The sequence below is a fragment of the Microtus oregoni genome, unplaced genomic scaffold (assembly GCF_018167655.1).
Source record: "Microtus oregoni isolate MIOR12 unplaced genomic scaffold, Mior012 000022F_ref0000154, whole genome shotgun sequence".
NCBI classification, from domain to species: domain Eukaryota; kingdom Metazoa; phylum Chordata; class Mammalia; order Rodentia; family Cricetidae; genus Microtus; species Microtus oregoni.
Genome location: NW_024543081.1, coordinates 25,874,092 through 25,897,025, shown reverse-complemented (window position 1 = coordinate 25,897,025; position 22,934 = coordinate 25,874,092). Strand labels below are relative to the sequence as shown.

The following is a 22,934-nucleotide window of genomic DNA, read 5'->3' as shown; positions in this document are numbered from 1 at the left end:
CACCAAAAGTCCCAAGTTTGAGTCACCTTCAGGAATTTGCACAGGTATCTATGCTGAACCGCTGTGTGCACACTAAAATGAATCCTCTCCCCAGGTACTCCTGGTATCTGAATTGCTGCAGGCATAATGGTAGGTTCTGGAACCTAAATCATAGGTTTCCTTTGCTCTGAAGCAGCAGAGAAGCCTGGTGTTACTCCACTGATCGCGAAACCTCTGCCTTCAGTGCATGACACAGACTGACAGGAGAGAAAAGCTTGATGTCTCCAAAGAGGCCCCCTTCCCTCTACAGATGACGTGGGTGGGGCATGGCTGGATTCTGAAAATACAGTCAAGCTAGAACAAAGCCAGGGTGAAGGCTTGGTGCCACTGGGAGGTCACTGAGAGGTGCTCACACGGACTTGCAGACATTCTCAAGGCATTTCTGCTTCAAGGCTGAAAGAGCAAAAAGGGTATCAGGACACTGAGATTGCAACAGACCAGAGACACAAACATCAAATAGTACCAGCCATTATTCAGGTTCCTCCTGAGGGCAGATGCAGAGCAAGTACATTCTAGGGGACTCCTGTGAGAGCTCCTTGCCAGTCAGCAGCAGAGTGGAAGAAGGAACAGCCTTGGTTTTTTTGTTTTTGCTCTTTTTGTTTTTTGTTTGTTTGTTCTACTTTCAGCCCAGATGCTGATTTTTCTGGTAACCAACTGTCTCCAACTCATCTCCCCAAGTTGCCTTATGATCATTTAAACTCATTATCATGTTGATCAGTAAACACAGCCTGCTGTGTATTTAGAAGTTGCATCGGGGGAGGGAGGAGAGATGAGATGTTGGATGATGTGCTGATAGGCTGTCCTAGTCTACGCCCATACACCAAGACAAGGGATTTCTACCCTTGATGCCGGAACCCTCACCCCACTGTCTGGCTTTTACAGTGTAGAATGAAGGTGGTGGTAGAAATCGGAAAGGAGATAACGAGATAATGGTTGCACATCAGAAATAGGGGAACTCGTGTTTGAGGTAGAAGAATTGAAGGAAAAAGAAGAGGATCAGTGGAGGGCACAGAAGAAAGCAGGGGAGTAAGGAAGCTTGATTTTTCTGAGAGGTTCTGAATGAAACATTGTAAACAAAGAATAGGGAAAGATTGAGAGGCAGACATCTGAGACTTGAGAAATAGTGGGGGCTTAAAAGAGCAAGAGAAGTGTCTAGGAAACGCTGGCACTGATCCTGTGCATCTCATTGCTCCATATAGAAAGATTTGGTGGCTAGACTTTGTTTGTTAAAGATAGCACATTACAAGATTGGGCCATGTGAACACCTGGCTCATATCAGAAGGGGTTTTCCAAGGACATAATATAATGCCATGGTTTTCAAAAGGCCAGAGCTCCTTGACCCGAGAGTCAAGGTCAATGAGATGATGAAATAGCTCAGTGTTGGTGCTGGGAATGGACAGACCAGTCTAGTCCCTCACCCCTTTATGTGGGATTGGGGAAGATTTCTGTGCACAATTAAGGCATCGGGACAAGGATGGAGGGACATGGGCCCACCTCTAGGACGTCAAGTCCTCTGTGCGCTAAATTATTTGCATGTGCTTTGGTTGAGAATTTCAGTGTTTGTGTGGGGTTTGTCTTCTGTTTCATTTTTGTTTGTCTTTTTTAGCTTGCATGGGAACTCAGAAGCCAAGGGATTGACTTGGGTTCACACAGAGGCAGTAGCCTGTGTCTGTTGGCTCCACAGCTTTCTATACTCCTTGCAAACACTAAGGCTGACTGAACACAAGTCTGTCGGGACTTGATAATGACTCCATGAGCTACAGCGGTCTTCTGGACCTGGCCAACGTGAGACAAACTGTGAGCGTACCAGACCCTCCCATCAGATGTACTCACGGTTGAGCTACCACACCAGCAAGCCGGGTACTTACTGTGAGAGTGGGGTACCCTCTTCACTCTCCGACAGATCAACGTTGAATTCCTCAGGAACCAGGAATAGTAGGCCAGGCAATACCTAAAGGTTGAAGCAGAGGTGGGAGTAGTCACTCTCCTATGAGGACCGCGAGAGGTCAGGATCAAAACGAGTGATTACACAAATACAAACAGGGCCCTTTATTTACAACAAGGAACCCTCTATTTATCTTTATAGACTATGGGAAAAAGGTAGAGAAGTATACTTGTTAGGAAAGAGCTCAGCCTTTGAGACCAATGAGGTTTATTTTTATCTTTAATCTTAGATCTCTACAGTTTATTAGAATGTGTGAGGTTAGGCTGAGTGCTTAATTCTCTATGCCTTAGTTTCTTACTATGTAAGTAAAAGGCAATAACACAAGATTAAGTGAAATAACAGGTGTGGCGTGAAGTTCTTGAATCATACTAATGTGTAAATGTTCTGTAAGTGAAGATGCTCTTTTGTATTTGTGAGAGAAAGAGAGTAGAAGAACTCTATTGCTAGCCACAAAGTGATCCACAGCTCCTTATCTGAGGCACTAAGTGCTGCTTCAGAATTCTGCAGTGGAAAGACCATGGGCTTGTTACAAAGAGAGGTTTCATCCTGGACTTTCACTGTCTTGTCGTGACGCATCTGGCATCTGAGGTGGTTGGGCCAGGTGTGTTGGAATTGAACCCCAGACTTCCGAAAGACTAGGTAGGTGCTCTTAACCATTGAACCACCCCTACAGCCTGATGGTGTGGATTTTATCCTAGGTACTCCAACCTGTGCTAGAAAACACTGTCATTCCAATAGTCAGAAACACCAATATTTGAGTCAGGACCCTGCCAGGAGAGTAGAAATAACTAGGTGCTTTAATAAAGCAAATTCACACCTGAAGTTGGTCCCAAACAGGTTAGAAGAGAAGAAAGTAACAAAGTCAAGAAGAGGCACACCTATGTCTGCTCAACAGTTACTGACCCATAGATCCAGGAGCAAGTAAGACATGAGCACAGGAGGAAAGAGAAGTCTGAGTTTTGGTGTAGAGTTCTTATAGAGGCTGGAACCTTAGAGAGACACCTATATCTAGAATGCAGAAATATAAAGAAACTTTTAAGATTAACATTAAGGAATTGAGAAATTAGTCCTCAGCTTACTGGGGAATGCTATACATTTCTCTGATTGCATTTTCCTCTGGATTTAGCAACCAAGAATACATCTCAGAATCATCTTCTATTGGTATTTAAGGGCAGGAACATATCAATGTCCATATCACATTAATGAAGGATGGTGGGCCTTTCAATTTTATTTTTACAACCATCTCATCTGGCAGGCAACACCTGATGTAAATTAAAGGCCTTGATTTATATAAGCAAATGTTCTGGTTACAATTTCCTAGAAAATTTCATCAAGTGGAGGACACTGACATTCAAAGTCCTCAGTGGAAATTCTATCAGATATAGTGTGATTCATCCCTGTTGAACCCAACCTCAACTCAACTCACCTGTCCTCAACTCATCTCCTCATCTCATTTAACCTTATTTAACCTAGGCCATCCAAGCACAACTCATCTCTTCTGTGCCCAACTCGCTTTGTCCAAAATCATTTCACCTCGACATAGCTCAATTCATGCCATTCAATTCAACCTAATCAGTTCATCTCAGCTCCACCCGACTCTTCTCACTTCATCTCAGATAGAATTAGCTCAGTGTAGCTCAGCTTAAGTGTATTTACCAGATCCTGCACTTGACTTTGAGAATGTTAGAGATGAACAAAGCCCTGTCATAGATCGCAAGAATATAAAAGTAAGGGCACACTGCAGAGTACACTCCTTTTGGTCACCTATCACCTGCCTGGGAATGTTTCATACCTGGGTATCTGATCATTAACAGGGAGACCACACACAATAAGTCTATAATGATAGGGTATGCAGAGGAGTCATTGTCTCAGGTTACCTCATGGCTTCTGAACTGAGATCTCTCTTTCGGCTGGCACAGAGGCATTGCTGGAAGAAGCGACAGAGCTCCATCAGGCATGGGTTGAGCTTCTTCATGGGCAGGGGCAGGGGCAGGGGAGCTTCTGTAATGGCCCCATCTTTGAGGAGTGGCTGAGGACACCCTGGAACATGCAATCTCAGACATGTGAAATCAATAAGAGCTCAACAAGCATCTTCCCTGGGGTAAGGCTGTGACTGGTGAGTTCAGTCTATCTCTTCATTCAGGTAGGTTGGAAACAGACATTCTAGAGAGCATGGTTTCCTTATTGCTCAGGGAAACTACTGTGGAAACTTGAGGAGAAAGAGAATGATGAGAACTGGGCTCCTAAGGGAGACCAGGCATGATTTTTCTGAGAAGCACGTTCTAGAGAGGCATCCCAAGTGTGGAACAAAGATGCACTAGGAGAAGGGCATCTCTGGTGCAGAGGATACCTTACTATCTTGCAAGGGGATAGCTGGTTGGAGGATAATGGAGAATGCTTTAAATACAGAGGATATGTTGTGTGTATGTGTGCATGTACACACATGTGTAAGGAGGCAAGAAGGTGTGATGCAAATCACCTAGACTAGATTAACGGAGATGCAATGACCCATCCTAAGTGTGGGTGGCTCCATTCTATGGGCGATATCCTGGACTGAATGAAAAGCAGATAACATTCTGAGCACCAGGATTTACCTCCCTCTATTTCCCAACTGTAGACACAATCTGAGCACCTGCTCCCAGCTCCCACTGCCATGGCTTCCCTGCCATGGTGGACTGTACCCTTGAACTGCGGGCCCAAACTAACCTCTTTCTTTAAGCTAGTTTTGTCAGGTATTTTGTCCCAACAAGAAGCTAATACAGAAGGGAATGGTAGGATCAAACATAAAGCTAGCAAGCCAGGTCGCTGGACAACCAGGGCTGAGTGCTTCTCCTTGAGGACGAGGTTGATCATGTATCACACAACCAGCTTTTCATTATTGTTTAGCATGTGGCTTTTGGGAAAAGAGAAAAAAAACATTAAGCAAAGAAGAAAATAGAGTTGTTAAAGATCTCATCCTCTCGGGTCTCCTGAAACTGAATCCAGAGCCTGCACCCAGGCCCCCTTACAAGAGGAATGAGGAGACTCAGACCCAGCATGCAGAGCAACTGGGATGAGTCAAGAAATCCTTCTGCACTGAGCATATGACAATGTTCCTGCTACGAAACAGGTACAAATAATAGCTATTATTGTTGATTTAGTTATTGAATTTTTTGAGACTCTACTATGCGCCAGACACCAACAGACTAGTAATGCAGCAACAAACAAGAAGGATCAGAATCCTCTTCTTACAGGGCTTCCCACCCAGTACTGAATTATATTTGGATGTTACAATTACCCAGGAGGGGCCACCCATCATCATTAAGTAAAATGACCCAATGTCTAGAAATGAGCCAACAGGAACAGTGGCTTCTCTTTAGTGTAGCTCTGATTGTTGCCTAGAAAATACTCTGGGGAGTATTTGGCTTTATTGGAGAATGAAGTTTTTGATTTGATTTTCTTTTAGAGTCTCATGGAGTTCAGGTTTGCCTAAAACTTGCTATATAGTTGAACTAATTTAGAAATCCTTATCCTTCTGACTCAACCCTCTGATTTCTGGGACCACAGGTATACATACACCATCATGCCCAGTTTATGTGGTGGTGGATATTAAACACAGAGCTTCATGCATGGTAGGCAAGCACTCTGCCAACCAAGTCACTCCACAGCCCAGGAAAGGAACTCTTTAACTGTTCTCTCATTGAGCAATATTTTATATCCCTAAAGGGGTACAAGTTAACTGATACTAATATATAACTGCTGTCTGAGAACACTGGAGGTAGCTCCTGTTCTTAGCTATGTAAATGACCATTGTCTAACAAGCGCACTGTTGATTTTTGCACCATTTAAAAAAGAAGAATTATTGCTATAGGTTATCAATTGCAAGCTCGTGTAAAATCGCTTCCCTGTATTGGCTTGTAAATCTCAGTTTCTGCATCAGTAGAGATTTAAGACCTTTTTGGATTCCTCACCAATTACTGAGTTGAAGAACATCTTTAGTGTACTGACTGGGTTATATTATAAATTTTATGAGACTTTTAAAGACTTTTTGTAGTACTAAGGATGGAACCCAAGTCTCCATGCACGTTAGACAAGTCATCTACAACTGAGCCTAAACCCAGTCTGAGAATTTTTAAATTGTAATTTATCAGTAATATTTATCAAGTAGAGATAAATATTAATAATTTAAATATCATAAAACTAAGGATATTTAAAATATATAGAAACAAAATATTTTTCACAGGTCTACTGAAATGTCAACTACCCCTACACTACATATCACTGTCAGACTTCAAGCAATATTTCATTTAGCATCACTATGAACCAGGTACTTTCCGATGTCATAGCATAGGGAGTGAATGATTCTGCAGGAAACTGACTCCAGGTCCATACTCATAAGAATCACGTTTCCACCATATAATCAGCATCCTTAAGGACCGATTTCCACATACCACAAATATTTTGGATGAACAAAATAATTTACTCAAAGATGTCAGAGCCTCTTCATTTTATGCAGTGACTACTTCATGGGACAGATTATAGACAAAGGATGAAAATGGTACACAATAGATAGGTAAGTAGAGAGCGATCTATCAGACAGGTATTGAAGAAATATCAGCAGAAATGACCAGGGATATACAGACAGATGATACATGATGGACAGGTGGATAGGTGGAAGGACAGATGGACAGAGACAGCTATGTAGATACAGCTATAAATGTAAATATAGATGTACATATAGTTAAATTGTATTCTAGAACACAACCTGACTATTGTTGGCACCACCTTTGAATGTCCTAGGAGACAGAGACACAATTTCTTGGTAACACAATTGGGTCTTTGTTTGAAAGGCCCATTCACCTTTCACTGGATGTTGTGAAGGCTGAAGTCGGTCTGACGATATATGAAACAAGAGACTGTTCAGGCTCCAGCAAGTTAATAATGCCCTGTTGACATATGACTGACCAGCATTGTAACAGTCAGGAAGCTTGTTTAGAAAGGTATTCAGGAGGGGTGGGGCCTGAGGACCTGACCAACTTTGAAGGCCTTACTTTGTCTCAATTTCATTCATAGCGAGCTGACAGCACAGAAGAGAAGAGAGTGTGGCAGCCAAACGTTGAGAAAAGAAATTCAAGTCTTGGGAGTTCTGGAAACGCTAGCCTAGGAAGTCTCTGCTTCTCAACCCATGGGAATGGAGTGTTCAGGGATGTGGCCAGCAGGGCATCCTTTAAAACATAGCCACAGTGAGTCGCATCCAGTAAATAAAGCTTGGACTTTGGAGCCATCATTTACATCTTCTTCCCTCCCTGCTCAGTTAACAACCAAACAAACAGCTTCTGTTTGCAAAGCGATTAGCACAATTTCTAGATTTTCACTCAGTGAACATTGATCAGATTAAATAACATAGAGCTTTAAAATCCCAAGTCAGTTCAGTACACATTATCTTATACAAAACCATGCAGACAGGAATAAAGAGAACAGATGTTTTTAGTGCTCACAGTAATTGCAGTTGTTCTTGCTCGAAATCGGGTGAATTAATCTTGGATGCCACACCTCACAAAAGAAGATGAGCTGATATTTGCATCCTAGCAGTCTGAGTCTACATTTATCAAACAAGCCTCTTTATTAGACTGTACAACCTCGTGCAGGAAAACACAAGCTTAAGCAATGACTGGGTGTTTCTACTCACTTGAAACTTGGGCTACTGGGACCAGGACTGACTCTGACTCAGGGGCGAAGGGCCACTCTGCAGGGACAGCATCTGCAAAGAGCAAGAGGAAGATTCTCCAAAACTAAAATGATATGACCTTGGGCTACTACACGTAGAATCAGAGAATCCCAACACTCCAAAGATAAGAGTTCTTAAAATCTACAAGGAAATGACAGCCAAAGGGAAAGGAATCACACAAATGCACAGTGCACCAAGACAATGAAACCACTCTCTGAGCTTTTTTCCCTCTAATCAAGATCAGTGACAGCATATTTACAGGTTCTCTTGTCCCACTGTGCCCCTTCCTCCTAGGCTATGTTTTCCTTCAAGGTATGGAGTTTCTTGGTTTGGCCATGCAGTCTCACCTGTCTGTGAGTCTCTAGGGGCTGGTGCCTTGGTTGGACTTGGAGTCTGTGTTCCAGCAGTGAGTGTTCCTGAGAGGAAAGGAGAGAGGTGAGCATGCATCTTTCTAACGGGAGCCCAGTCTGAAGAAGATGCTCCACGTTTCACCAGCGCTGCTGACTGTTGAGCTGATGTCAATCAGGATGCTGAAGGTGCAGGGATGAATAAGAAATGTAGCCACAATCATGTTCTTCTTGGAGTATGCAAGGGAAGTGGATGAGTCCCATCAGTAGCTGGTAAAGTGTGACGGGGCCATTGGGAACTTTCCAAATCAGTACGATTTGGTGGCACTGCACGGGACAGTGATGGCACTGAACATGGAAGTGTATGGATATGAGCCCTCTCTAAGACAAAGTGAACACGGCTTGCTTGTAATTGATCTGAGTCATGGTATACACATGATTCCATCCACATTCCTGATTATTCACCTGTCAATAATTTTAATAATAGCCTGGGCTTTCAGTTCAACATCTATCTTCCATGCTCATAAAGTCTTGGTTTTAGGACCAGTTCAGGACCTGACCCATGCTAAGATAAGTCTGACCTCTGGCAAGCTAGCAAAGCAGCCCTCTATTCTAGAAGGTGAGGGAGAGATACGATTAAATTGGCAGCTCAATTCTGTGGATAAATGAAGAGTAAGGCTGGGCTACGACCTGGCCCAAAAGATAGGCACCTAATTCAGCAGGTGCCATTGCTGACTGCAATGAGTGCAATGAGGAACATAGAGTTAACAAGGATAGGCCTCCTAGGCTGAACAAAAGGCCCATGCAAAGACCTGGAGGAGTGAGCAAGAGGGACTCTTCTGTGGCTGGACTCCAGAGAATAAAGTAGAAAGTGCAGGGGCTGCGGGAAACCCATGCTCCAGCCTACATTTCTGTAATGCGGTCCACTATTTGTGCCCACTCTTCTGCGTGGACTGGGAGTCTTGTGGTGTCCAATTCAACATGGCTGTCACCCCATGGACATCTATGTGAGTTGCAAAGATGACTGCTACTATCATCCATACACAGCCCATAACTGCCAGGATCCCTTAATACCAAGGGAAATCTGGTCATTTTCTTGGGGGGGGGGTCAACATCATCTTTTGATTTCTCTTCAGGTATTGATTAGGCTGTAACCTCCAGTAAAAAGGTACAAATGATGCTTGCTACCTTGTTGGATTTCTATGTAAATCTTGAACAACCTGAGCCACATTCAACTTGTCTGTGACTATTGTCTAATTTGATTCAAAGGCTTTGGGATCACAGAATATTGAACTGTAAGGGACTGGGGACATGCGACTCCTGTCTGGGCTAGCTGAGAAGAGTTGCAGGAAGAAATAGCTGTCCAAATGTCACAAACTGAACCAAACTGCTTGTAGATGTCACAGCTCTGACAACTCTTACCCAACAGACCAGAAAATGGGAACTCAGAGGGAGAAGAAAAATTGCTGTGGTGAGCGTGTGTGGTAAAGGCAAGATTTCAGTCCAGCTGTGTCTGAGACTGAGAGAGAACTGAGGTCCATGCTGACTGATGCCCCACTGATAAACACAAAATGATTTTTGCTTTAATTTTCTTCCACATTAGTGCAAATGACAGACAGAGCTCAAATCATCGCACCAGGTGTTTATGTGATTAGAGGTATCCAAGTGATCTTTCCCAGATCCCACTAGACAGCTGAGATGTTTGTGCCTGAAGTCTGTTAAATTTCAAGTGCTCTGTCCAATCCCTGTATTTTGTAAGAAACGCAATCATCTGACAAACTTAATATGACTGCCTCTTTCAGAAAAGCCTGAAGCTGACGACCTAAGACTTTAGGGAGAACATGTTTTAGAGGAAGAGTGTCAAGTTCACAGTTTTGAAAACTCTAGCTATGACGCGTGTGACAGCCTATTAGCCATGATGGGCGTGGAAGAAGGCTTCTGGCCACCCATAAATACCAGAGAAAAGCGTTTTTAAAATGAATAGTTAGAAACAAAATTTGTCTGTGAGAAGAGAAATTATGGACAATTCCTGAATATTAAGTAAAGAAAATGAAAATCAGGTTGACTAAACTCCCCAAATACGATCTGGGAACTGTAAGGTTAGATATAAGGTTAGAATATAAATATATTTTGCTTTGTTTCCATTTTCTGAGGTTTCATTGTGTACACATAAGCGTGAACATACATGGATACATATGCAATACAACAACTTATCAAATTTGATAAATTCTCTTTTATAGCTCAAGCTCTCCTCATAACTTGATGGCATAAATCTATATGTATGTATAATTAACAATCATCTTACACTGCATCAAATATACATGCTGTATATATAATCAACATAGTACCATTAATACTATGCAACAAAGGCAGTTAACCTGTCTGGAGGATTGATTTCTCATGGCCACTGCCCATTTGCTTAACAGGCAATGATACAAAGCAAAGAAAAACCAGAAAGTGAGTTTGCAGGAAGCTAAAATGGGAAATGCTAGGGATATAGAAAGAGAACAGGAAAGGGTAGAGGAAGTAGGAATAATGAAGAGTGGTAGAAGGGTAAATATTGTCAATACATGTTCTATGCAATATGGCAATATCATAAAGAAATCCTTCATCTTGTATAATTAACATGGGGAAAAAAGGAGGCAGATGGGAGAATCCTGTGAAGAAGGAGCATTTATTTATTTATTCATAAAAGAGAATAAAGGATTGGAATAGAGAAAGGAAGAAAAATTTGTTTTATCATTATCATCATTTATTAAATCACATTACTTTTTTACTACTTTCAGCATGTGTATTAGAATTTGAAACTTTAGAAAGACAGTCAAACCATTTTCAAGCGTAATTGTTGAGGAGGTGAATGTTGTTTCTCACCTGAGGCTCTGCTGGGCTGTACTAGTTTGCTGGGTGTGGTCAGTAGCCCAGAAGGATGCAACAGGCTCCTTGTGCTCCTGGGATGCTGGGTATCTGCAGGGGAAGCTGATGTGGAGGGAAGGCTTGCCCAGAATGGCCCTTTTGCCCATGGTGGCCCTTTAAATGTGCTATCATTCATAGTCTGGGACATAGACACTGATTCTGTAGGATCCCATGTCTGTCTGCTTGTCACCCATGGTGTTCTGGTCATGTTCCTCATAGCTGTGTGTTGAAAGTGACAATAATTAGGATTGCTGTTCTTGATCTCTTTGATCATGTATAAGACTGCAGACATAAAACTCTCTCGAAGGGCAATTGCAATCTGTCTATATAAAACACAGACAATGCAGATGCTTATATTTTACTGTGGACTGGAATAAGTAGATTAAACTGAATTTTGTTTTCCTTGGCAGCAAACCAAAAGAAGAATCTGGGCTGGAGAGATGGACTGCTGGTTAAGAGCACTTGCTGGTTATGCAGAAGACCCAGGATTTGTTTCCAGAACCACATGGTGGCTCAGAATCATCTATATCTCCAGCTCCTGGGAATCAGAAGCCCTCTTCTGGCCTCTGCAGGCACTGCATGCGTGAGATACACATACATACCTGCAGGACACACTCACGCATACACATAACATAAAAACAAATTAATCTTTGAACAAAAGAAAAACAAAACATCTTCTCTAAACCCTGTGAACTCTAAAAAAGCTAGGATATGTGCTTGAGGATAACGTGACCCTGTCTCAAACGTAAGAGATGTATTTCTAATCACGTGATAGGCTGAGAAGATTGCTTGAGGCTCAGAGACCTGGAGGCATTGGTTGCCCTTGTTTTCTTCATACTGTGAAGCATGTTACTTAACACATTTTACTTCTGCTGCTTGTGTGTTCTCGTTTGCAGTGTTGGAGATGGAATTCAAAACCTTGCACATGCTGTTATTGTTTTAAATGTGCTTGAACAGTTGCTCCCCAGCTGATAGTACTACTTTAGAAGGTTATGGAACCTTAGCTGCTACCTGACTGTAGATCTTATGCAATTGACTCCTGCTTCTGCACCTTGCCTCTTCCTCTATGGTAGAATGTATCTCTTTGGACCATACACCAAACAGTGCTCTCCCTCCCTTCCATTGCTTCTTGTACTTAGTCATAACAACAAAGAAAGCTGCTAATACACCAAGCCAGTGATTGCCATTGAGATACATCCACAGTCCTTCTTTTTAGCCTTGATATTAAATTGGGAATAATTATAATAACAATAACTCACAGAGCTTTCCTTAGTGAAGATAAATCTACCCTAATTATTTTTTTTAAATGTTAGTGTCACATATTTGTTCCCATGGGAGAAAGTTAAAAATCTTTCCTCTCAAAGTTTATAAAACTAATACCAGTAGATAATTTCACAGTTGGGAGTTAAGTGGAAAACAATTGCCTCCTTAAAAGTATTCAAGCATCTCATCTAGAACACGAGTTGTCCTCTCATGGATTTGAATGTTTTTTGTTCTCACTAAAGTTCTGTGATTTTTCTTATATCAATTGGTGTTTTACCTTTGAGGACCATGGCCAGGTGCTTTTTTTTTTTTTTTTTTTTTTTTTTTTTTTTTTTTTTTTTTGCCTCTAGCAATCATCTATTTTCATGTTATACCAAAATATCTTACAATTTTGGGTAGTTTTCATGATGTAAGTCACTACATTAACCTTTTGAAGTTGCTGGAGTTGAATGTTATTCCTCTCCATTGTCAAGACACACCCTTTGTGTAGCTTGCCTGCCTCCTTTTAATCCTTGCTGCTGCGCTGGGTAGGATGCCTTAGTTGGGATCAAGCGTGAAAGAGCTCAATGTAAGCCGGATCATGACTGTAGTGTGTCTCCTTCCTGTCTGTGAGCAGACAGGAAATTTTAAGAGCCATTTTCAAACACTCTACTGGCAGGAAGCAATGGTGTTTTTTGATGAGTGAGTTAATTAAAGACTTACGATGATTTCAATCAGTTGTTAGGATAGTGATCACTGAAAGAGATCACTCCAGATAGGAGACAGCAGGTCTTTGTTCCTTTTGTGTTTGGTGACCATACTGTTGATATTGCAAAAAATGTAGTAGGATTGATGAGGAAAATTCTTACCAGACACTGCTGACATCATTTTATGCTGGGGTGGAGTTACTAACAGATTTTTGATATCAATATCCAGCCAGGTGCAGCAGATTAACCAATCTATACCATGAAATGCCAACCTAACCATTTCCTGTGAATTTCCAAAGAAAGACATCAGCCTACTTTGTTGAAATAAACATGTCTTATTCCAGTAAATACTATCATTATGTAAGATATTGTAAGTCGGGGAGGCTGGGTTAAAGGTATCGGAGAACTCTTGGTATTATTTTCTGAGCCTTCTGAAGACTGCTTGTTTCAATATGGAGCTCTTGTTAACACAAATTCTAGAAGTCTATATCACCAGTGCGATTTCCCACCCTTGGCTGACCTTTCTGAACACTGTTTACACTAAGGTGGTGGGAAGAGTCATATGGAAGCATTTCAGTTATGTATGTGAGATTAGAGGAGTCAGAAGGGAGCCAGAGCAGAGGAGAGGGGAAACGGAGAAGCCATCTCACCTGAGGTTGACCGTGTGTAAGTGGTTCTGCTCTGAGTGGCTATGGTCCCAACAGGCAGCTCTGGAAACATTTCTTTGGTTTCTGTCACCTCTTTCTCCGAAGGAGTACTTGTCTTTGTCCAGGGGAAGGTCTTCAGATGAGATACCCACTGTGTGCTCCAGTGTGTAGGATATGACCTTGATGGTGACTGCCGGCTTTGGGTGGTGACCCTTGGAGTCCTGGCTATTCCACCGGTAGTTACACCTCAGAGGAAATAGCCAATGGCAGCTTTAATTTGTTTGCCACTCTGGGCAGGTAGAACTGTTGAGTCACCAAAAGACAATTAAGCAGCAACTCTATAGACTTCAGATTTTATATTACTGGGTACAGTATCAAACGTCGCTAAAGGATGTTCTCCTAACTCCACAGAAGTTGTATGATAAACCACTGTGATGAGAAGCAAAGCGGTCAGAGCTAAAATGCCAGACTTTGACTGTCTCTCTTGATGAGACCTGGGGGTTTGGTTCGTCAGAGTCCCTTTGTGACTTTGAAGCCCCTCAGCTGTTCCAGAACTCTGGTACTTGTCTTTTCAAGAGGCTCGTGCTATCTGCCTTGTGAGTACATGGAGACTAAGGTAGCATCAAGAAAAGCAGGGCTTTGCAGAAGAAACTACTTAAAAGTCTGACCCTCAGCAAGACAGACTTGCAGGGTTTTTTGAGAGAAATCTCTCTGATGCACCTGTTCATTCTACAAGGAATAGGAGAAAGAGCACAAATGTTATGTTGGCTAATGCTCTCTCTTGGGAAGACTAAGCTAAAGCTAGGCTGAGCAGTGTGGCATAAGGTAAGTAAGATGTACATGCTAGCCTGTAGTGTTCCTCCTTCTGGATGGACAAGGTCTGATCTTCAGTTTGCCTTGGATTTTGTTTACTAATTGCCCTTTGACAGGCACTGCATAGAGGGACTTACCTAGGCAGTTGCAGGAGATGACCCCAAATCCTCCTTTCTTCTACCCTATTTCACATCTAGGCCTCAAACACCTCATGCCACCTAAGCCTTGATCCTAAGAGTCAGACATGGGCTGGATCCTTTCAGCCCAGTTGTCACCTGGACAGGAAAGTGACTATCAGGTATGTCAAGAATAGTGCCAAAATTAAGTATTTTTTCTCACTTTGAGCATTTGTTTTTACTGAAAGAGCACCAAAGAGAGACCTGATTGAGATTGGGGGTGGGAAGATGAGATTGACTTAATCCTCAGCTCTGTACTCAGAAGCAAGCAGGAGAAGGTGACTTGTTGCATGGCTAATTCATTTCACCAAGCGGCCCTGCCCCTTACAAAGTGAGTTTTCTTCCACAGCACGACCTAGACATGCCTTAGATTATCACATATCAAAGAAACCGACCACAGTGAAATTGGAACATCATTGACTGTGTTTATCAGTTCACTGTGGAGACGCTGATGTAAAGCTGACTGTATACAGATGCCATGTGAAACACTGAGGCATAAGGCAGATGGTGGGACCACAGTAGGTTGTCTGCTTTCAAGGTCCATTCACTGAGGAGATACACATATAAATGTCACTGGATATAACCTAGAGTAACATAGAGTCCGGATGATATACAGATACTGGGTTGAACCACAGAAGATGGATTTGGGTTGCATATCTTTAGGACATGAGATTGTAGCATCTGGAGTGGAAAACTAAGCACCTTCAGAGCTGTGAAACACAGCTAAGAGGAATAGAACCTCTACTTGGAGATGACAGAATGAACAAATTTGCACAGAATGGTGTTAAAATATTTGATTTCAAATTGAACATAGCAAAGAATCATGGAGAAATAACAAATATATGAAGAAATGTGTTCTCTCTCATCACTCCGGAACCTCTACTGCTGACTGTTGGGTTCTTTCAGGTAAGGGATATAATCCAATTCATATCTGAGCCCCATTGCTCTTGTGGCTATTAAGGGTGGATAATTAAAAGGAACACAAGAGTGTGACAAGACACACTTGGTCATAGGTTGTTCTGGTAGATGAAGAGGACTTGGCACAGACACACGCATAAGTTGGTCTTAGAGGTGGAGCCAGAGTCCAGACACTAAATATGGGGAAGAAAGAGATAACAGTGGTTCCAAAACAGTTCCTGGTGTTACAGGAGACAGATAGGTAGTTGTTGAAAGTGATGGATAGGAAGGGCCTGGGAATTACAGGAATCAATGACTCTAGAATAAAGATCAAATTTCCAATAGCTTCAAGAGCATAGGAAACAATGTGTAATGCAATAGGGTGAAGAGAGGATTGTGGGAGTAAAGAGGCAGGTATTCCTCATTGGGGAGAAAGGAGACAGCAGCTACTCAGCTCCAGGTGTTTGTTGTCAGTGAGAGGAAGATCCACTGAGGCCAATATTTTCCCCTCAAATACCCCAGAAATCCATTTTTAAATCAAAGAGAAAAATCCTCTGATTTTAGCATCATCTAATTGAATTAAATTCCTGATGGCAACATCGCTTCACTAGTGGATCTGAGTAATGTGGGGTGTGGGGGTGCTCTGGCCTCTATAATAGTTTATACTTACCCAAAGCTTTGGAAACACCACTGGTAAATGTGTAGTTGATAACAGGGGATTTTTCCACCATCTCCCAGAAGTCAGAGAGAGCCCTTCCTGAAAAAGAGTTACACCATGGAGAAGGACACTTAGGTTTGACTCCTGGAGTGTGAAGCTCAATGCTCAGCCAGAGAGTTTCCGGGTCACTGCTGCTCACCTGACTTCCCCGCCATCACACAGATGAAGACACAGTCGGATGCATTGGTTTGACTCACTGTAAGACAAACGGGCGCACAACCAGGTTACAGTTTCTAGGGCCAGCTCTAAGGCTACAATGCTGTTTCTGTCTGCCTGGTCCCCCACTCAGCATGTCATGCATTCTGTCTCATTGAACCCTCATCACCATCCTCTATGGAAGATGTAAGCACGTGTCTGTAGGCCTTTAACAGAGCATCCCTAGGGACAAGTGGGTTTAGGAATTCAGAAGTGGTATGTTGTTGAATGTCTCATTGAATGTCTGTACCATGCTGACAGAAGATTGCCCCCTCCTCCTGCCGAGAGCAGCAACCAGGGAAGCTGCAGCAATCACACTCATCTAAGCCATTATTCACTGGACAAAATGTTTGACCTTTTGCACTTTGAAGAAAATAGTTACCTTCCCTGAATCTATCTTTTTGTCTTTAAAGGGGGAGGGGAAGTTACAGCCACTGCTAGAGTCCACTCCCTATGTTGATTGTCATATTTGTCCTTCAATTTTAAGGGCTCTAGGAAGAACCCTGTTTGAATGATGGATTCATCAAAGACTGGTGTTAGAAACCAAACCACACCTAAAGGTTCCTGCAGCCTGACCCATGATAGGGTCTGGGATGCGGAAACCTATCAGGCTTGGCTATATTCCTTGAGGAGTGCCAGGTTGCAAACCTGCCGGGAACCTGCAAGGATACACACCCGAAAGGATGGAGGTTGACTTAAAAATCTCAGTGAGGTAGCTGGTAGAATTCCCAAGGATGTCCACCAGCAAAGCTGTGAAATCTGCAAGACAAATTCGAGAAGCTCCCTGAATTCGGATGCAAAGACACAGGGCAAAGAGATTGCATTTGGATTTTTCTTTTTATTCAGAGTAGACTTTGCAAGTATAATTTAAGTTAATCTGTTAAAGACTATTGGTAGTCTCACACAGGAAAAAAAATGCTAATTCAAAAAACAGTAAAAGTAAATTCAAGCAAAAAATTTTAGGGTCCATTTTTACAATCTAACTCTTTCCTCTGTTAATACCCAAGAGCTACCAAAGATCTTCATTGCTTCATCTAACTATAATAGACTGTCAAACCTATTCAAAGGAATCAGTTCCAAAGACATTTAAGGTCACTTTCCATACAGTCGGAATTTGAAAATGCAGTCATATTTAACGTTGGGTTGTTAAATACAGACATCAAAATAAATAAGATCTTTATGAAACATCGTCGGGAATGTCTCCTTTTGTCCACTTTATTTAGAACATGGAAGGAAGTCTAAGACACTTTTTATAACACTTTAGCTTGAAGAACTGTGGAACACTCTCTCTCAGCAGGATTTGAATGGAATCCACAACCAGCACGGTGAACACCTCTAACCAGTAAAGTTTCCTTTTTCAAACCTAAAGATGAATCTGCCACATTCTCCTCCGCTAACTCATGGCTGTTCAGGACCCGGAAGTTTTTGGTCCCCTCTCAAGAGGAACGTTGTTGTACAAACCTCAGTGATTTCTATACAGGAAGCTCCTAGAGCCCACTGGATAATTTCCTATCATGCCTGATACAGATTCTTTTTTTTTACTCAGCATGAGGATTGTGAGTTTCTTGCAAGAGCAACCAGACTTGAAAACACATACACTGTAGATGTAGACTGATACCCTTGGCCAACCAGTAGTTGGCATGGCAGATCAACACTCGCAGGAGGTGGGCATGGCCAATCAGTAGTTGGCATGGCAGATCAACACTCGCAGGAGGTGGGCATGGCCAATCAGTAGTTGGCATGGCAGATCAACACTCGCAGGAGGTGGGCAATGCTGTCTTTGAGCCTGAGCTACAATGTGACATTACATGTTTGTGTGGTCACATGGTTACTCTGGCTGGGGAACAGCCATGTTGTATACTTCTTCAGGGGTTGACACCACTAAGTCAATGCAGAAGGCTGGTGACCATGGGCCTCTTTATTTCTGTGTTATATTGTAGGGCCCGGTGATGTGTACTATCTCATTATGCATTCAACTATTTCCTGCTACATCTCAAAACTCTCCTTCATTAATTCACTTCTCTAATACATATCCATAGTGTCTACAGTGTGCCAGATGCCTGATATATATAGCGGAAGTTAAAATTTAAGGGGACTCAGTTACACGGTTCAGCATGTAAAGACATTTGTCACCAAATCTGCTGACATGTGCTTGATGTCCAAGACCCACATGATGGGAAAAAAGAACCTATTCCTGAAAGTTGTTTTCTGGCCTCCACATGTATGCTACAGCGCACTGCTGTATGTACATGCCCCTTCCAATAAATAAATGTAAATGTACATTTAAACATACTTTAAAGTTTGAAAAAGGAAGACTCACAAGCTGAGTGATAAAATGCAGTTAGAATAATGATTTTCATTGCACAGAAACAGGGATTTGGATCCAGATGCCAAGGATGGGTCCTGGTTCTGCCAAAGACTTAACAAAAATGGTGGTACCTGCTCTGAGTCCTATGCTATATTACAGATCCTTTATTTGAGTTGAGTTTGACTTGAGCCAAAAGTCCTTTGATCCCAAGATTCCCACCACCACTCATACAACCTGTTATTCAGGGTCTTCTGCATACATCTTCTTTGAAACTATGTTTACAACTCTTTCACTGGGCTTGAAAGAAATTCAATTATTATTCTTTTGAAGATATTCTTTGTTCCTACAGAAATTTAATTTACCAATTTACTATCAATGCTTAGAAAGGAATCATGTCTAAGTCCCTTTATATGTAAATAGAAGTACAGGAACAATTTTTATGTCTACCCAATTAAGGCTGTCTTTTAATATTTAGTGTGAATAAAGGCTATGGTACAAACATTTCTCTGAGCATTGTTGAAAAGAATGTAGATGCCTGAGAGGTTTCTAGAAGTTTTAGCAAGTTGAATCACAACAAGATTTATTTCCCTGTCAGTCAACAATTCCATTTCAAGGGCTCTATCCTAGAGAGATAATTGGGTTAGTGCTTCAAGCAATTCTGCACAGGTGCTCATCACGGCCCTATTTATAATAGTAAAGTTTGTCAGGATTAGGAGACAGGTAAATAAGCCATCGCCCTGTGATGTGGGATTCCCCTTTGTATGCTATGAATATGCTTTATTACCATTGGTTATTAAGAAGTTGTTTCAGTCAATGGTTTAGTAGAGTTAAGCCAGGTGGGAAATCTAAACAGAGATATAGAGAGAAACTGGTGCCGTCCAAGAGATATATGTACGGAGATATATTTCAGATGGATAGGCATTTTTCAAACCTTTCAAAGACTAACAGACTATGACATTTAAATGTTTAGGAACTTAGTCTTTTCTCAACAATGAGATACATCTGCTCATGGCAGCACCAATCTACTTCAAGAGGATGATGTGCATCGAAGAGGCTCCTTGTGGAGAATGTTGGTCATTTGGGCAAGAAACTGCTCTTGCCTGGACTGCTTGAGGGTATGCTGTATGTACTGGACATGCAGAACCCACAGAAAAATGACTGATGAACTTGCCTAAAGGTTAGACAGTACTTCTGTGTTCCAGCTTCATGAAAGAGTCTGCCAGACTTTCTGCAGGACACAGAAAAAAGTGACTGACAAACTGCCAATAGAGGCAAAACAAATTTCCTGCTTCATGGAAAAGTTTGCCTGATACTATGGGCCTGTAGGCTGAAGATGGATGCCCCAATGTCACAGAAGAACTTTGGGTGACTGTCCAAACAGTGAGATATCTCTGTTTATTCTAGAGTTTTGGAAATTGCTTACAATGCACTTTCTGTTTACTTAGGTAATATATCCTTCTGGGGTCTTTGATGGAGTTGAAGAGAGTTATAGTTCTAGTTTTCCATAGTTATGGTAAAAAATAAAGTAGATATAAATATCGTAACTGTAATTTTTGCTTGATATCTGTTTTGTTATATGTAATTTTACTATGTTAAAGTTAAAACCTTTTTTTTATTTAGATAGAAAAGAAAAGATGATGTAAAATTCCCTTTTGTATGTCACAAATATGTTTTATTACCAATGGCTATTAAAGAAGCTGTTTTAGACAATGGTTTAGTAAAGTCAGGCAGAAAGTCTGAACAGAGATTTATAATTGAAGTAATTGGAGTCGATGTTATATAGCTGCCGAAGGAGACAGACACCCCAGAACCTTACCAGTAAACCATGAGCCTCATGGTAAAATATAAAACAATAGAAATCGGTTAATTTAAAATGTAAGAGTTAGCTAGAAATATGCATAAGCTATTGGCCAAACAGAGTTGTAATTAATATAGTTTCTGTGTTATTATTCAGGTCTGGACATCCGGGAAATAAACAATCAGTCTCTGCCTACGGCCCTGTATACATTTGAAGGACTGGGAATATTTCTATATAGACTGCAGTTGAGTGGATTTTAAGACACATTGTAAAATGATCCTTACCAACTGTACATCTGATGGAGGATCAGAGCATTGAAAGAAACCCTAAATAGTAGTGGTGGTGCACGCCTTTAATCCCAGCACTTGGGAGGCAGAGGCAGGTGGATCTCTGTGAGTTAGAGGCCAGCCTGGTCTATAAGAACTACTTCCTGGACAGGCTCCAAAAGTATAGAAAAACCCTGTCTTGTAAAACCAAAACTAACTAACTAAATAAATAAACTAAATTAAATTAAATAAAAAAATACTTTAGTCAGAAAATGTAAAATTTGGGGGGGGGGAAGTTTTGTTGTTGTTTGCTTGTTTATTTTTTTTAATATCACAATTACATCTTCAAGCCTTCGTTGCAGGGGTGAGGCCATAGCACTAAATTCTGCACAATGGAATATGGATGGTTTTTGCACTGTAAGTGTATAGCAAGTGAGTATGCCTTTCTTTACACTTCTGTGTTATAGCTGGAGTGTGGTGGTAAACTAACTTGCATCCTGAGAACAAAGGCAATGCCTTACAGAATGAGGAGCAACAAGTTAGAAGGAACTTGGGTCTTTATATTTACAGATGGCATAGCTATTTTAAATATTTCCCAAACTTACTAATATAAAAATATATTTAAAAGTTAAGTAGAAAATGGAAATAGGAAAGGAAATCCTTTGTTCTTTTGCAATCTCTATTATAACAAGTAGCCAGAAGACTCCTTTTATAGATATGATATAAACCTTGCCATTATTCCTCTGCATAGGAGAATCACATTATAGCACTAAGTTCCTGAGTTATTGTCCTTAATGTCTACCCATTGCCAGGTATACACAGTACCTTCATTTCCTTTCTGTTTCTAAACTCTATGTTCCACTAGAACAGAATGGGCCCTCTCTGCTTAGGCCAGAAAGAGCACTTAGGTAATAGCAGTTTCTCAATAAAGAATTGTTGCTTGAGTGAGGTAATGGTAAAAGAGAAATCCTCACTTCTATTTTTCAAGATTTTTTTTAAAAAACTTAACAAACATGCAATACTTTTGGATTATAAAAGTAATACATTCCAAATATTGCAAAGCCATGTTAAGGAATACTCTTCCATTTCCAAAACACTCCAATCATCTGTCAGAAGGAATAGCCTTTCTAGTGTCCGAATACGTACATATTTTATCATTGATAACACAGTATGCTGTATACTACTTTAAATGTCTTTTCCTATCTGAAAATTCTTGGGAACATTATTTTTGTCTTCAGGACACACACCTACTCATCTGTGCACTATATGTGGCTACTTTTCAGTATTTCCACGTTTTCCCATGATTTTGCAACATAAACAACGGTAACGGACACTCATTTATGCATAACGGAGATTTCTCTATAGTAAAAACAGACAAGGAAGTGTGCACACCATTAAGTGTCGTAAATATCACTATGTTATCTTACTATGAGGAAAAAAGTACTCCTTTAGCAGGTCCTAAACCTCTCCTGGTCAGTACAATAGAGCCAGCCCTGTTGGCAGAGATGTGGGTGAGCCAGCCCCGAAGTTGTCAGCATGGAAGAGCTATCTCCATTTCTCCTCTGTCTCATTGCATCATGGGTGGGAGGGCGATAACCCCCCATTAATGCCTGGGGCAGGTGAGAGAGCTGGTTCTGAGGTCACAAGAGCTGTCCCTGCCCACCACCAGCTGCAGCACTCAGGAAAGTGGACCCTGCATCTCACCTGTGCAAAACAGTGGAGATGATCCTGTTGGTAGAAATGTGAGTTAGCCAACATTGGGAACATGGGAGAGATGTCCCCACTACTCATCTGCCATGTGGCAGCATGGGCAGAGGAAAGAGATCCCTATCCCACATCAATGCCGGAGGCAGATGAAAGAGCTGGCCCTGAGGGCTTAAGAGTGGGAGAGCTATCCCTGCCCCTCATCAGCTGCAGCCCTGGAGAGAGCAGCCTCTACTCCTCACCTGGGCAACACAGTAGTGCTGGCCCTGAAGGTATAGGTGTGGAAGAACTAACATTGAGGGCATAAAAGCAGGAGAAATGGCTCCACCCTTGCTCTTCACAAGGGGTAAACTAGTTAGGGCAATGCTGGAAAGCTCATTCTGGTGATGAAGACAGGGAGAGCTGGCAGGTTGACCAATCCTGCAACTACCCAGGCTCAGAACCAGAGTTATGTGTTGGCTCACCCTAACATCCACCCATCTGTGACCTCCTGGAACATAGCAGTAGGAAGG

The 22,934-nt window shown here is 41.7% G+C and overlaps 1 protein-coding gene across 1 annotated transcript in view; it reads right to left on the bottom strand.

Annotated features, from left to right (window-relative positions):
• Positions 1-333: 333 nt before the first annotated feature.
• Hhla1 (HERV-H LTR-associating 1) overlaps positions 334-22,934 on the bottom strand; it is a 33,141-nt gene continuing 10,540 nt past the window's right edge. Inside the window, exons 8-17 of the mRNA XM_041671706.1 lie at positions 17,022-17,105; positions 16,291-16,347; positions 16,104-16,190; positions 13,562-13,793; positions 10,910-11,163; positions 8,039-8,107; positions 7,653-7,724; positions 3,862-4,024; positions 1,908-1,990; positions 334-432 (exon numbers count right to left, since the gene is read on the bottom strand). Of these exons, the coding sequence (XP_041527640.1) occupies positions 389-432; positions 1,908-1,990; positions 3,862-4,024; positions 7,653-7,724; positions 8,039-8,107; positions 10,910-11,163; positions 13,562-13,793; positions 16,104-16,190; positions 16,291-16,347; positions 17,022-17,105 (1,145 nt within the window). The 3' untranslated portion in view covers positions 334-388. The remainder of the gene's footprint in view (positions 433-1,907; positions 1,991-3,861; positions 4,025-7,652; positions 7,725-8,038; positions 8,108-10,909; positions 11,164-13,561; positions 13,794-16,103; positions 16,191-16,290; positions 16,348-17,021; positions 17,106-22,934) is intronic.